General features: G+C 41.8%; 1 protein-coding gene across 1 annotated transcript in view; it reads left to right on the top strand.

Moving 5' to 3' along the window:
- Positions 1 to 13251, top strand: part of LOC109865242 (RPE-retinal G protein-coupled receptor-like) — a 38381-nt gene extending 25130 nt beyond the window's left edge. The window contains exons 5-7 of the mRNA XM_020453352.2: positions 3522 to 3639; positions 11235 to 11348; positions 13016 to 13251. Coding sequence (XP_020308941.1) covers positions 3522 to 3639; positions 11235 to 11348; positions 13016 to 13159 — 376 coding nt within the window. The 3' untranslated portion in view covers positions 13160 to 13251. The remainder of the gene's footprint in view (positions 1 to 3521; positions 3640 to 11234; positions 11349 to 13015) is intronic.
- The last annotated feature ends 343 nt before the right edge of the window (positions 13252 to 13594 follow it).

The raw sequence follows: 13594 nt of genomic DNA, 5'->3' as shown, positions 1-13594 counted from the left end.
TTGAGAACAAGTGGTCTACAGGTAGATGGCACCACCAACTTCCTGCTATCTGCCTCTGACCCAAGGTAGAGTATGTGGTTGTCTACTGTGTAAATCCCCCCACATAAAGATTGACTGTCCCCAGCTAAGGCCTTGTCAAACAAACATTTCAAGGTTGCATCAGACTTCTGCAGTGTAGCAAAATTTTGTGGAACATCCCATTGCACCTCTAACCCAGACACATCAGCAACAGGTACAGGGGTTCCCACATACTTCTCAAGACGCCGCTGGCGGCGTGACTTTCTGGGCCCTTTGGTTCCCCCCTCGCACAGACTATCACACAAGTCAGGCAGAGGTTGTAAACCAGCTTTGGCCTGGGCACGAGTGACAACTGAACATGCCATCTGAACATCAGACTGGCAAACTGACTGCTCATATAGCTGACCCCCCACACTTCCCAACAGATCAGAGAGTACAGGCACATCCCTCCCCAAAATCATCTCAAAAGGTAGCTTCTCCATTACCCCAACTTTGAGGAGGTATTTCTGACCCTGAATCTCAACTGTGAGCTCAGCTGTGGGCTGCTGTGACTGGTCACCATGGACACATTGGATCAGTGTCTGATGACCATAATCAATGTCATTAACAGGTACATTACCTTTTCTGATCAATGACAGGGAACTGCCGGTGTCAATCATTGCAGTAAGACTTTTACCATTCGCTTTTACAGGTACCAAGCATGACCCTTCCCGAGTCTGTCTATTCTGAACACCATCCCCCTCTCTGGGTACATAACAGTAACCTGAGAGCTTGGATTTACGTAGCGGACACATTGAAGCTTTGTGCCCCTGCTGCCGGCAGTAAAAACAGGTCAGACCCCTCCCATCAGAGCGAACTGCATGATCCCTTACCTCCCTCCCAGACACATAACCCCCAGAGTTACCTCCACCATCTCTGGCGTTTCTGATGTCCCTTGTGTCTCTGAGACTCCTTGGAGCGGGTGCTGCAGGTTGTGGTGGGCCCCCTTTACGTGCATTAAGATACTGCAGTGCAAGCTTGGCCGCCATAAGCCCGTCCTTGGGCTCGTGCTCTCGGACCCAGGTTCGAATGTCGTGTGGTAGAACTTGTAGAAGTTGCTCGAGGATGATGACCTCCCCGATTTCGTCCTGTGTCTTCTCCCCCGGTCGAACCCATCGTCGGTAGAGACCCTTGAGGCGGTGGTACGTCTCTGTCGGCGACTCACCCGATGGCGTTGATGCAGCTCTGAAGCGTTGACGGTAGGTTTCCGGTGAGATGTCAAACTTCACCAGCAGCGCTTCCTTCAAGCCCTTGTAGACATTGGCCAGCCCCTCATCCATTGCTGTGTAAGCCTCTAAGGCCTTGCCCGTGAGCAATGGGACAAGCCTGCAGGCCCACTCTACCTCAGGCCACTGCCACGTCTTAGCCATGCGCTCAAACCTCAGCAGGTAGTTTTCAATGTCCTCCCCCTGCTGGTATGAGGGCATCTTTGGCTCCTTCCTCAGGAATGCTGGAAGATGGACGTTAACACTGCTGGACTGGTCTCCTGGTGCTGGCCTCATTACTGCTTGGGGTGCCTGCTGTGGAGTTGAAGTCCCTGCTGCATCGAGCCTTTGTCGTCCTGGTGTTGGAAGACCCAATCTTGGGCTCTCACTGACGAGTTCCGCCTGGTGGGGAGCTGTGAGGATAGATTGGTGTAGGCCACGTAACTCCTGCTTGAGGTCTTCGTCCCTCCTCTCAAGGCAGGTGAAAAGTTGCTGAAAAAGGGTTACCATGGTTGGGTGTGGTTCTGGTCCCCCAACTGCTCCTTCAGTCAGCAGCTCACCCAGTTCTGGTTGTCTTTGGCCCCGCGGTCGGGCTCCTAGTTTCTCATACTTGACCTCTTCTTCACCAGAAGATTCCATGGTATTCCACCCCGGTTAAACTTCAGGTACCTTTTCTGACAGTTGATGCTGTTGCTGAGAACGCAATCCTGTACGCATTCCTTTACCTCTCTTGTTGGAATTCACTGATTTGCGGTACGCCATCCCACCACTGCCACCATATGTCACGTAGAGTAGGCCAGATGGCTAAACTGGATATCCTAACCTCTATAAAAATAAAAAGATGGCGGAACCGCAAAAGTTCTTCTGTGCAAAGGTGTTTATTTACAAGTGATTCCGGAACAGAAAACAACAGTACTGCCATCAACGTCTACCTTATGGGACAGCCTAACAACAATGCTGCCCCATCCACAGCTCAATCCAAAAAATCCCCCTTAGAGACTGGAGAGAGGCTCCTTTTGTAGGGCTAGCCCCTCCCCTCAGAACAATTAACCCTAATTAATTAATCAATTAACAATACAAACCTACATTTTCCATGAACTAAACATACTAAAGGATATACATTGCAACACGGTTTTAAACAATATCACAACATAACATTTACAACATTACATCACTACTGATAATATCTTTCAATATGCCCATATGCATTAATGAGCCATTTGGGACAGGCACTATAAAGCCAACCCAATTCCCTTAGCTCGGGTCCTTTTCCAGCATACCCAGAAGCTACAGAGATGGAGAGAGAGGAACAGAACAAACAAACAATGCGCTCATCCACAACATTGATAAGTATAATAATTATTGTATCTCTCAAATATAAACATTGACAAGTGTGAAATGCATGCACCAAGACAGAAGTTAAATTGTGTGTCGACCCACATTGTTAACTTATGGTATAATGGCGCAGGGAGGAGTGATGAATATGTGTGTGCGTTAAAGAACCAAATGCTGCCCGCGGCCAGTGACGGACTTCTACGTCACACAGCATCATGCTGTGGGGATGTTTTTCATCGACAGGGACTGGGAAACTGGTCAGAATTGAGGGAATGATGGATGGCACTAAATACAGGGAAATTCTTGAGGCAAACTTTTTTTTCAGTCTTCCGAGATTTGAGAGACGGAGGTTCACCTTCCAGCAGGACAATGACCCGAAGCAAACTGCTAAAGAAACACTTGAGTGGTTTAAGGGAAAACATTTAAATGTCTTGGAATGGCCTAGTCAAAGCCCAGATTGCCTTACACCAGCGGAACCCATCCATCTTGAAGGTGCTGGAGCAGTTTTGCCTTGACGAATGAGCAAAAATCCCAGTGGTTAGATGTGCCAAGCTTATAGAGACATACCCCGACATACCCCAATAATTGCTGCAAAAGGTGGCTCTACAAGGTATTGACTCTCGGGGTAAATAGTTTCGCACTCAAGTTCAGTTTTTTGTCTTATTTCTTGTTTGTTTCACAATATAAAATATTTTGCATCTTCAACGTGTTAGGCAGGTTGTGTAAATCAAATGATACAAACCCCACCAAAATCGATTTTAATTCCAGGTTGTAAACCACAAAATAGGAAAAATGCGAAGGGGGGTTAATACTTTTGCCAGCCACTGTAGAGTATTGTCTATTTCTGTATTGTAAAACATTTGTCTTTGCTCCCCAGGTGCACTTGTTTCATAACATCCTGTGTTCTTTCTTTCTTCTAAACAGCAACTATGCATCCTACCTGATCCCCATGGCCATTTTCAACATGGCCATCCAGACCTTTGTTGTCATGTCCTCCTACCAGTCCATCGGCAAGAAATTCAAGAAGACTGGAAACCCCAGGGTAAGAAGCATGTCTGCTATTATTTTCATTCGTGGCTAAGCCCTATTCCAATACTGTATTTTTATTTGTATTTATTATGGATCCCCATGCCAAGGCAGCAGCTACTCTTTTTATTTAACCTTTATTTTACTAGGCAATTCAGTTAAAGAACAAATTCTTATTTACAATGACGGCCTACCAAAAGGGGAGTTTTATACCCTAACCCTAAGAGGGTTTTATAAATAAGCACCAACCAGTGGGTCTTGCGACGGGTATACAGAGATGACCAGTTTACAGAGGATTATAGGAGCATTGGTGGTACATTTGATGGCCGAATGGTAAAGCACATCTAGCCGCTCGAGAGCACCCTTACCTGCCGATCTATAAATTGTGTCTCTGTAATCTAGCATGGGTAGGATGGTCATCTGAATCATGGTTAGTTTGGCAGGCGGGGTGGAAGAGGAGCGATTCCGATAGAGGAAACAAAGTCTATATTTAACTTTAGCTTGCAGCTTTGATATGTGCTGAGAGAAGGAAAGTGTTCCGTCTAGCCATACTCTCAATTACTTGTAGGAGGTGACTACCTCAAGCTCTAAACTCTCAGAGGTAATAATCACACCTGTGGGGAGAGAGGCATTCTTCTTTCCCAACCACATGACCTTTGTTTTGGAGGTGTTCAGAACAAAGTTAAGGGCAGAGAAACCTTGTTGGACAGTAAGAAAGCTTTGTTGTAGAGCCTTTAACACAAAATCCGTGGAGGGGCCAGCTGAGTATAAGACAATAAATGGATGAGAGAGCTTCCTACTGCCTGAGCTATGTTGTTGATGTAAATTGAGAACAGAGTGGGGCCTAGGATCAAACCTTGGGGTACTCCCTTGGTGACAGGCAGTGGCTGAGACAACAGATGTTCTGACTTTATACACTGCACTGTTTGAGAGAGGTAGTCAGCAAACCAGCCCCAAGACCCCTCAGAGACACCAATACTCCTTAGCCGGCCCACAAGACTGGAATGGTTTACAGTATCAAAAACTTTGACCAAGTCAATACAAATATCAGCACAACATTCCTTATAATCAAGGGCAATTGTGACATCATTGAGGACCTTTTAAGGTTGCAGTGACAAATCCATAACCTGAGTGGAAACCAGATTGCATACCAGAGAGAATACTATAGACATCAAGCAAGCCAGTCAGTTGATTATTGACAAGTTTTTCGAACACTTTTGAAAAACAGGGTAAATTAGAAATAGGCCTATAACAGTCATGATCAGCTTGATCTCCCTCTTTAAATAAAGGACGAACCATGGCTGCCTGCCAAGCAATATAAAGAGGAGTGGGAGGCCCAGGTGCACAACTGAGCAAGAGGACAAGTACATTAGTGTCTAGTTTGAGAAACAAACGCCTCACAAGTCCTCAACTGGCAGCTTCATTAAATGATACCCGCAAAACACCAGTCTCAATGTCAACAGTGAAGAGGCGACGCCGGGATGCTGGCCTTCTAGGCAGAGTTGCAAAGAAAAAGCCATATCTCAGATAGGCCAATAAAAAGAAAAGATTAAGATGGGCAAAAGACCCTGGACAGAGGAACTCTGCTAAGAAGGCCAGCATCTGGTTAGAGCCAGTTTGCAATCTGTGAAGGGAGTTGTACACAGCGTTGTACGAGATCTTCAGTTTCTTGGCAATTTCTCGCATGGAATAGCCTTCATTTCTCAGAACAAGAATACTGACGAGTTTCAGAAGAAAGAACCCACAAATGCTGACGCAAATGCTGAAGCTCCAGATACTCAACTAGTCTAAAGAAGGCCAGTTTTATTGCTTCTTTAATCGCTACACCAGTTTATCTGTGCTACCATAATTGCCAAAGGGATTTCTAATGATCAATTAGCATTGTAAAATGAGCAACTTGGATTAGATTAACACAACATGCCATTGGAACACAGGAGTGATGGTTGATGATGATGGTTCTCTGTACGCCTATGTAGATATTCCCATAAAAACTCTGCCGTTTCCAGCTACAATAGTCATTTACAACATTAACAATGTCTACATTGTATTTCTGATCAATGTTATGTTATTTTAATGGACAAAAAAAAAGCTTTTCTTTGAAAAGCAAGGACATTTTTAAGTGATCCCAAACTTTTGAACGGTAGTGGACATCCAAGGGCCAGCCATGCTGCCCTGTTCTGAGCTGATTGCAATTTTCCTAAGTCCCTCTTTGTGGCACCTGACCACACAACAGAACAGTGGTTCAGGTGCAACAAAACTAGGGCATGTAGGACCTGCCTTGTTGAAAGTGCTGTAAAGAGCAGCGTTTCATTATGGACAGACTTCTCCCCATCTTAACTACTGTTGTATCAATATGTTTTGACAATGACAGTTTACAATCCAGGGTTACTCCAAGCAGTTTACTCACCTCAACTTGCTCAATTTCCATATTACAAGATTTAGTTGAGGTTTAGGGTTTAGTTAATGATTTTTCTCAAATGCAATGCTTTTAGTTTTTGATACATGTGACTCACCACCTGGAGTTGGTCTTTTGGAGCAACGTTGGAATTTCCTTCTTTTTTTTACATTGGATAAAAGTAGAGAAATAGTGAAGTAGTGAAATATCATACACTGCATCTGCTTTGAAAGTTGATCAACGTGTAAACTAACTTTTGATAACTGTCTTTTAATGTTTTGGTACTGCTATTGGAGAGCCCTTTGTGTACACCCATTCAGCATTGTTCACACCCTCTTAAGCCTTAGCCCCACCCATCTCTTTAAGGCTTGATCCGAGCGTTCTGTACTAACTTGCCAGGTAATTCCAGACATTTAAGAGAGAGAGAGAGAACAGCTCGCTGAACATTACTCGCCCTAGCAGAGCTGGTTAGGCTGTTATGTTATCCAGAGCGTTGGTGACTTCAACTGTGCAGTCAGATTGTCCATTGGTAAATGCAGAGCATTCCACATTCAAGGCGCACACTGTACGCTCAGGCCAATAAGTAGGGTTGAGCCGAAAGCACCCAAGCTAACTGGCTAACATTAGCTAGCTACTTCCAGCCACATAATGAGAGAACACCGCACTCTGACCATTTTACTCACCCTAGCAGAGCTGGTTAGGCTGTTTTCATGTTATTCAGAGCATTGGTGACTCTAACAGTGCTGCTGGCAACAATTGAATTACGATTTGAATTACGTTTACTGACACCGGACATATTCAATGGGTGTAAAGCGTAAAAAAATGTATCAGTTATTCTGGTCTCTGGCACACTAAGATGAGTTTTTTGTTAAGAAATTTAGCTAGATACCTAGGTAGGTAAACAATGAATCCCAACGCATGACATAATGTTAGTTAGCAAGCCAACCAGCTAATGTTAGCTAACTAACAGTACACTGTAACTAAAAAAATATTTTGTCAAAATTAGAAACGAGTAAAATCTGAAAATGTAGCAAGCTACAATATCTTATCCATGGTCTGAAATTGGAGTAGATAGCCAGAGCGAATTTACCAGCTAGTACGTCTAACAACAGTTGCAGTGACATTGTACTGAAATGGATACTTGCATAGTGGTGTCTTGACATGTAGCTAGCTAGCTAAACAATGGACCATAATCACAACTCATGACGTTACTACCTTGCATGAATTTGCAGGTAGCAAACCAACCAGTTCTATGGCTATAACTAGTCAAGCAAATGTGTCTGAGATACAAAGAATAAGATCATACACATAACATTACATAGCGACCCAGCCTGCTAATGTTAACTAGCTAACAGTACACTTGAAATTAAACCATACTGTCAAAATGAGAAATGTGTAATATCTGAATGTAGCTAGCTAGACTATCTTACATCATGGTTGGATGCGTTTTCTGTCTGATGCTAGGCATGGTTGCCCTTAGTTTGAAGATGTAATCCTGATGGGTGCTTTCTCCATCTCATTAGCTATCATACTCGAATTCCATTGATTTCAAAACTCAGTCGTCCAGAAAGCGAAGAGCATACACATAACATTAGCTTGTGAGCATGCCAGCTAATGTTAGCTAGCGAACAGTACACTTTAACTTGACATTAGGTTTATGCAGTTTTACTACGTGATAAAAAAAATTAAAAACTTGTTCGACATGATTACCTAGAAATACTGACCAGCTCCAATAGACAAGTGCTTGCTACATGGCAGACCAATCCAACCTCATCTCTCAGCATGTCCAGCCCACTTATCTCAGCCAATCCTGACTAGCGGGAAGGTTGCTGACTTTTTCTGTGGCTAAACCAACTAGGCTCATAATTTAACCAGGTTAATGAAAAAGTAATTCCCCCCTTTCACTCAATAACTAGCGTACAAGTTTGATATTACGGCACATGTTCGAGAAAGCATTTCTGCCAAAAAAACGCATTTTGCTAAAAACATTTTTTTTACCATTCAAACGGCTCTCCTGCGAAGTCATTACTTGCAACATATGCCTAGTTTACTGAATCGGGTCACTAATTTAGGACTAACTTATTCCTTGCCAGCCATTCTGAAACTAACTGCATCGCTTTAAGTGTAGCAGTCATTTAAATCACTGTAGCACCTCCCGAGTGGCGCAGCGTTCTAAGGCACTGCTTCTCAGTGCTAGAGGTGTCTTAACAGATCCTGGTTTGATTCCAGGCTGTATCACAACCGGCCGTGATTAGGAGTTCCATAGGGCGGCACACAATTGGCTATGCCGGAATAAGTGATATAACATGCTATTCTATAAAATAATTTATCTGTAATTAATATCACCAGATTGAGCTAATCATGTAAATGTAATTAACTAGAGAGTCGGGCACCACAAAATAATATTTTTAGAGCGGTTATCTTCCGAATAAACTCTTAAAGACCTAGTAATATTTTACATCAATAGCCATCCATATCAATCGTCACCTTAATTCAGTCTCACCTGAAAGTTGTAAATCCTTTTATCTGAACGAACCCTGGCTAACAAGTTGAATCAGCAATACAAAATTGGGTTTCATTATTTATTTACTAAATACTTAACTAATTACACATACACACAATTAATAATAACTTGATTACAAATTACATCATAAAGGAAAACGTCCCTAGCGGGCGGAACAGATATGACAGCTTGTTACACAAAGGAAAAGGGACTGGGTTCAGTGAAAGGCAGGAGACTGAGGAACAAAGGGAAAAAGCAGTGCTATCGTAAATACAGTATCTTATGCATTCTAAATTACCGCCCTTTGGAAAATGGGCAATAAACATTTACTCTGAGCTGCGCTTCAGTAGGTTGGTGGTAGATGGAAGTCCGTGTTGTCAAACCGAGTCCTTTGAAGAATGTCTCTGGTGGTCAATTGGATATATTGTAGTAACGTCGTTGTGTGGTAGACGGTTTACAACCTCTGTCTCTTCACGTGGGCGGGCCACTGAGTGAGCAGCAATATCTCATGAAAACCCACACATGAAAACTCACATTTTAAAAGCTAAAATCACATTTCATCCCATCACAAATATTTTCATATTCAAACATTTAAATTGAACAACAAATCCATGTGAATCCGATAACTCTGATGTGTAGACTTTCCACTGTACAGTTTATGTCATCTTATCATTGATGAGAATGTCTCAGATGACAACCGAACTGACATCATATTCATTAAGTACCACTGCATATGTTCAATTATTCGGATTACCAGAATATAGTTAATTTCCCCTCACATTCTGACGTTCTCAGAATCTCTATGTTAACCAAGGGTAACCTCAGTAGGGTAGAGAGAGGAAAAAGGGGGGAAGAGGTATTTATGACTGTCATAAACCTACCCCCCAATCCAACGTCATGACACCGGGGTAGGCCGTCATTGTAAATAATAATTTATTTAGTTAATTTAAAAAATGGTATAGTGTTGAGTCATCCGCATACATAGACACACTGGCTTTACTCAAAGGTAGTGGTATGTTGTTAGTAAAGACTTTAAAAAGTAAGGGGCCTAGACAGCTTCCCTGGGGAATTCCTGATTCTACCTGGATTATGTTGGAGAGGCTTCCATTAAAGAACACCCTCTGTCAACATGCACAATCCCTATAGTGCCAATGTTAATCTATTTAGTTTTTTTGCCCATGTAAGGTGTAGAGCATCAAGGCCCCCGGGAGAAGGGATTAGGTGAGTTGGTTTGAAAAGCAACCACTGTGTCGTAAAGGAAGCCACTATACATACTGGGACTGGAGGGACTGAATCAGGTTGCCTCTATATGTTGCATAAGACATTTACTCATGGTGCTGTAGTTGGGTCTAAGACCGCGCTGTTCGGAGCACAAATGTGACTATGCTGCAGGAAAGCGTGAGCTCTTCTCACTAAGGCAGCACTGTTACTGTTATGTAACCTTCAAATAGCATCACTCACACACAGACATGCTCTCTTTGTGTCTCTCTCACACACACACACAGACACACACACATCCAAGACCTGAAATCCACACATCACCTTATCACTATTTTGGAAAAACAAAGCCCCCTCTCCTCTCAGACTCCCCTGACAAACAGAGTGTTGGGTTTCTACTAGAAATGTCTACAAAACTGTAAACTATGTAATTAACATTCCTTTATGGATACAAAAGTTGTACACATGGCAATCCAATCTTTGTGTCAAAAAATAACACATACACAAACAAACCTGTTACCCCCAAGTATATTGCAGTATGAATATGAAACATGGGATTACTCAATGGTCAGTGAACAACGTTTCCCTCTGTACCTGTTTTGGTGCATGATGTCTTTGTTTACGAGCTGAACTCGGAATGTAGTTCATTATGAAATTATGGTAAGCTAGATATTGTGTTTCTATCCCAGCCGTTATCCCATGCTTGTGACCAGACCGTCACATGCATGTAAGCCCCATGATCCGAGATGTTTTTCTTTCTTTTTTTGTTCTCTTCATGGCTGAACAGTAACAATTCCTTCTCTCTCTCCCTCTCTCTGCTCTCTCTTTCTCCCTTTGCATGTTTTGGAATGTTTTTATTCTGTACAGGCTTTCTTCTTTTTATTCTGTCTATTAGGTTAGTATTGTGGAGTAACTACAATGTTATTTATCCAACCTGTATCTTTGTAGTGACTGGGTGTATTGATACACCATACAAAGTGTAATTAATAACTTCACCATGCTCAAAGGTATATTCAATGTCTGCTTTTTTTAACCCAAACATTCTTTGCGAGACATTGGAAAACCTTGCAGGTTTTTGTAGTTGAATCTGTGTTTGAAATTCACTGCTCCACTGAGGGACCTTACAGATAAATCTATGTGTGTGCTACAGAGATGAAGTAGTCATAAAACATTATTTTAACACTATTGCACACAGAGAGTCCATGCAATTTATTATGTGACTTGCAAATTTTTACTCATGAACTTATTTAGGCTTGTTATAACAAAGTGGTTGAATATGTATTGATTAAAGATATTTCAGCTTTTCATTTTAAATACAGTTGTAAACATTTCCACATTGAAATGATTGGGTATTGTGTGTAGGCCAGTGACAAAAAAAAACATATTTAATCAATTTTAAAATTCAGGCTGTAACACAACAACATTTTGCAAAAGTAAAGGGGTGTGAATACTTTCTGAAGGCATTGTAAGTAATATACTGTCAATCTCTCTACAGTTTAACACTTCCACTCCCCTGAAGACATTTTTGTTCTGTTGGGGACCCTATGGAGTCCTTGCCTTCTACGCTGCTGTTGAGAATGCCAACTTGGTCTCTCCCAAAATTAGGATGGTAAGGACAACACACACACACGCACACAGAGCATCTAATCTGACAGAAAACTTCATATAGATTTCTCAAGGTCATATGACTTTGTGTATGCCAACGGTCTTTTACTCCATTTACCAAATGCAATACTCAGGGTTTCTGTGTAATATAGTAGTCATTAATCGCACTGCTTGATTATATACAGTGCATTCAGAAATTATTCAGACCCCTTGACTTTTTCCACATTTTGTCATGTTAGTCTTATTCTGAAATGTATTAACATGTTTCCCCCCTTCATCAATTTACACACCATACCCCATAAGGTTTTTAGAAATGTTTGCAAATTTATAAAAAAATAAAATAAACTGAAATATTACATTTACATAAGTATTCAGACCCTTTACTCAGTATTTAGTTGAAGCACCTACAAGCTTGGCAAACCTGTATTTGGGGAGTTTCTCCCATTCTTCTCTGCAGGTCCTCTCAAGCTCTGTCAGGTTGGATGGGAGCGTCACTGCACAGCTATTTTCAAGTCTCTCCAGAGATGTTCGATCGGGTTCAAGTCAGGGCTCTGGCTGTGACGCTTAGGTATCAGGCCAAAGGGTTCAATCTTGGTTTCATCAGACTAGAGAATCTTGTTTCTCATTGTCTGAGCATTTTTAGGTGCCTTTTGGCAAACTCCAAGTGGGCTGTCATGTGCCTTTTACTGAGGAATGGCTTCCATCCATAAAATGATGCAGAGATGGTTGTCCTTCTGGAAGGTTCTCCCATCTACACAGAAGAACTCTGGATCTCTGTCAGTGACCATTGGGTGCTTGGTCACCTCCCTGACCAAGGCCCCTTTCCCCTGATTGCTCAGTTTGGCTGGGTTCCAGCTCTAGGAAGAGTATTGTGGTTCCAAACTTCTTCAATTTAAGAATGATGGAGGCCACTGTGTTCTTGGGGACCTTCACTGCTGTAGAAAAGTTTTGGTACCGTTCCTTAGATTTGTGCTTCGACACAATCCTGTCTCGTTGATCTACAGACAATTCCTTCGACCTCATGGCTTGGTTTTTGCTCTGACAATGCACTGTCAACTGTGGGACCTTATATAGAAAGGTGTGTGTCTTTCCAAATCATGTCCAATCAATTGAATTTACCACAGGTGGACTCCAATCGAGTTGTAGAAGGATAATCAGTGGAAACAGGATGCACCTGAGCTGAATTTCGAGTCTCATAGCAAAGGGTCTAAGTACTTATGTAAATAAGGTATTTCTGTTTTTGATTTGTAATAAATGTTCAAACATTTAAAAAAAACTATTTTCGCATTGTCATTATGAGGTATTGTGTGTAAATTAAAGAAGATTTTTTATATGTTTCATTCATTTTAGAATAAAGCTGTAACGTAAACAAAATGTGGAAAAATTCAAGGGTTCTGAATACTTTCCAAATGCACTGTAACTCATGGTCCTTTGGTTCCCAAAGCAATGTGCATTTAACACATACTTGTATAGTGTATTGCCCATTCAGGAATCAAACTCACAACTCTGATGTGCCAAATGTCATTTTCCAACCAACTGAGTCATTCAACCCTTTATGTATATCTGTATTTTAACAAACTTGTTGTACAGTTTGACACAAATGTACCATTTGTTTCTTCTTGAGCTCGTACTGAGACATTGACATTACTCTGTTTGGTCTTCTGTTTGAAGTTGGCTCCTATTCTGGCAAAGACCTCTCCCACCTTCAATGTTTTCGTGTACGCCCTGGGCAATGAGAACTACAGAGGAGGCATCTGGCAGTTCCTCACTGGGGAAAAGACTGAAGTGCCTCAAATTGAGAACAAGTTCAAATAAACTAAGCATGTGAAAATCACACACAAACTGTCCTCTTGGTTTTCCAAAAGGTACGAATGTTGTTGTAGATTCATTAAAGTCACTGGACCTGGCCTTCTGTCTGTCTGTGTGTGTGTGTGTGTGTGTGTGTGTGTGTGTGTGGCATTTTAGTCTGGGGTTAACATGGAGTGTTGTGTTTGTTCTGGCATTGGGATATATTTATGTTCAGCCTCTAGTTTAGGATGAGCAGTAGACACACGCCATGCCAGACTGGTGAAAAACTATATTATTAGATATTGATATTATAAATTATGACATATAATGATGAATTCCTGTCCAGCTCAAATAGCCAAGAACATAATTCTCTAAATAGACTAAAATACATATATATTTTTAACACTTCTTTAGTCGACAGGTATAATGCTTCATCACTTTATGATGTCTTGTTATCATCTA

This window comes from Oncorhynchus kisutch, linkage group LG20 (genome assembly GCF_002021735.2).
Source record: "Oncorhynchus kisutch isolate 150728-3 linkage group LG20, Okis_V2, whole genome shotgun sequence".
Lineage (NCBI taxonomy): Eukaryota > Metazoa > Chordata > Actinopteri > Salmoniformes > Salmonidae > Oncorhynchus > Oncorhynchus kisutch.
The sequence above is the reverse complement of the archived record's forward strand: the minus strand, read 5'-3'. Positions and strand labels throughout refer to the sequence as shown.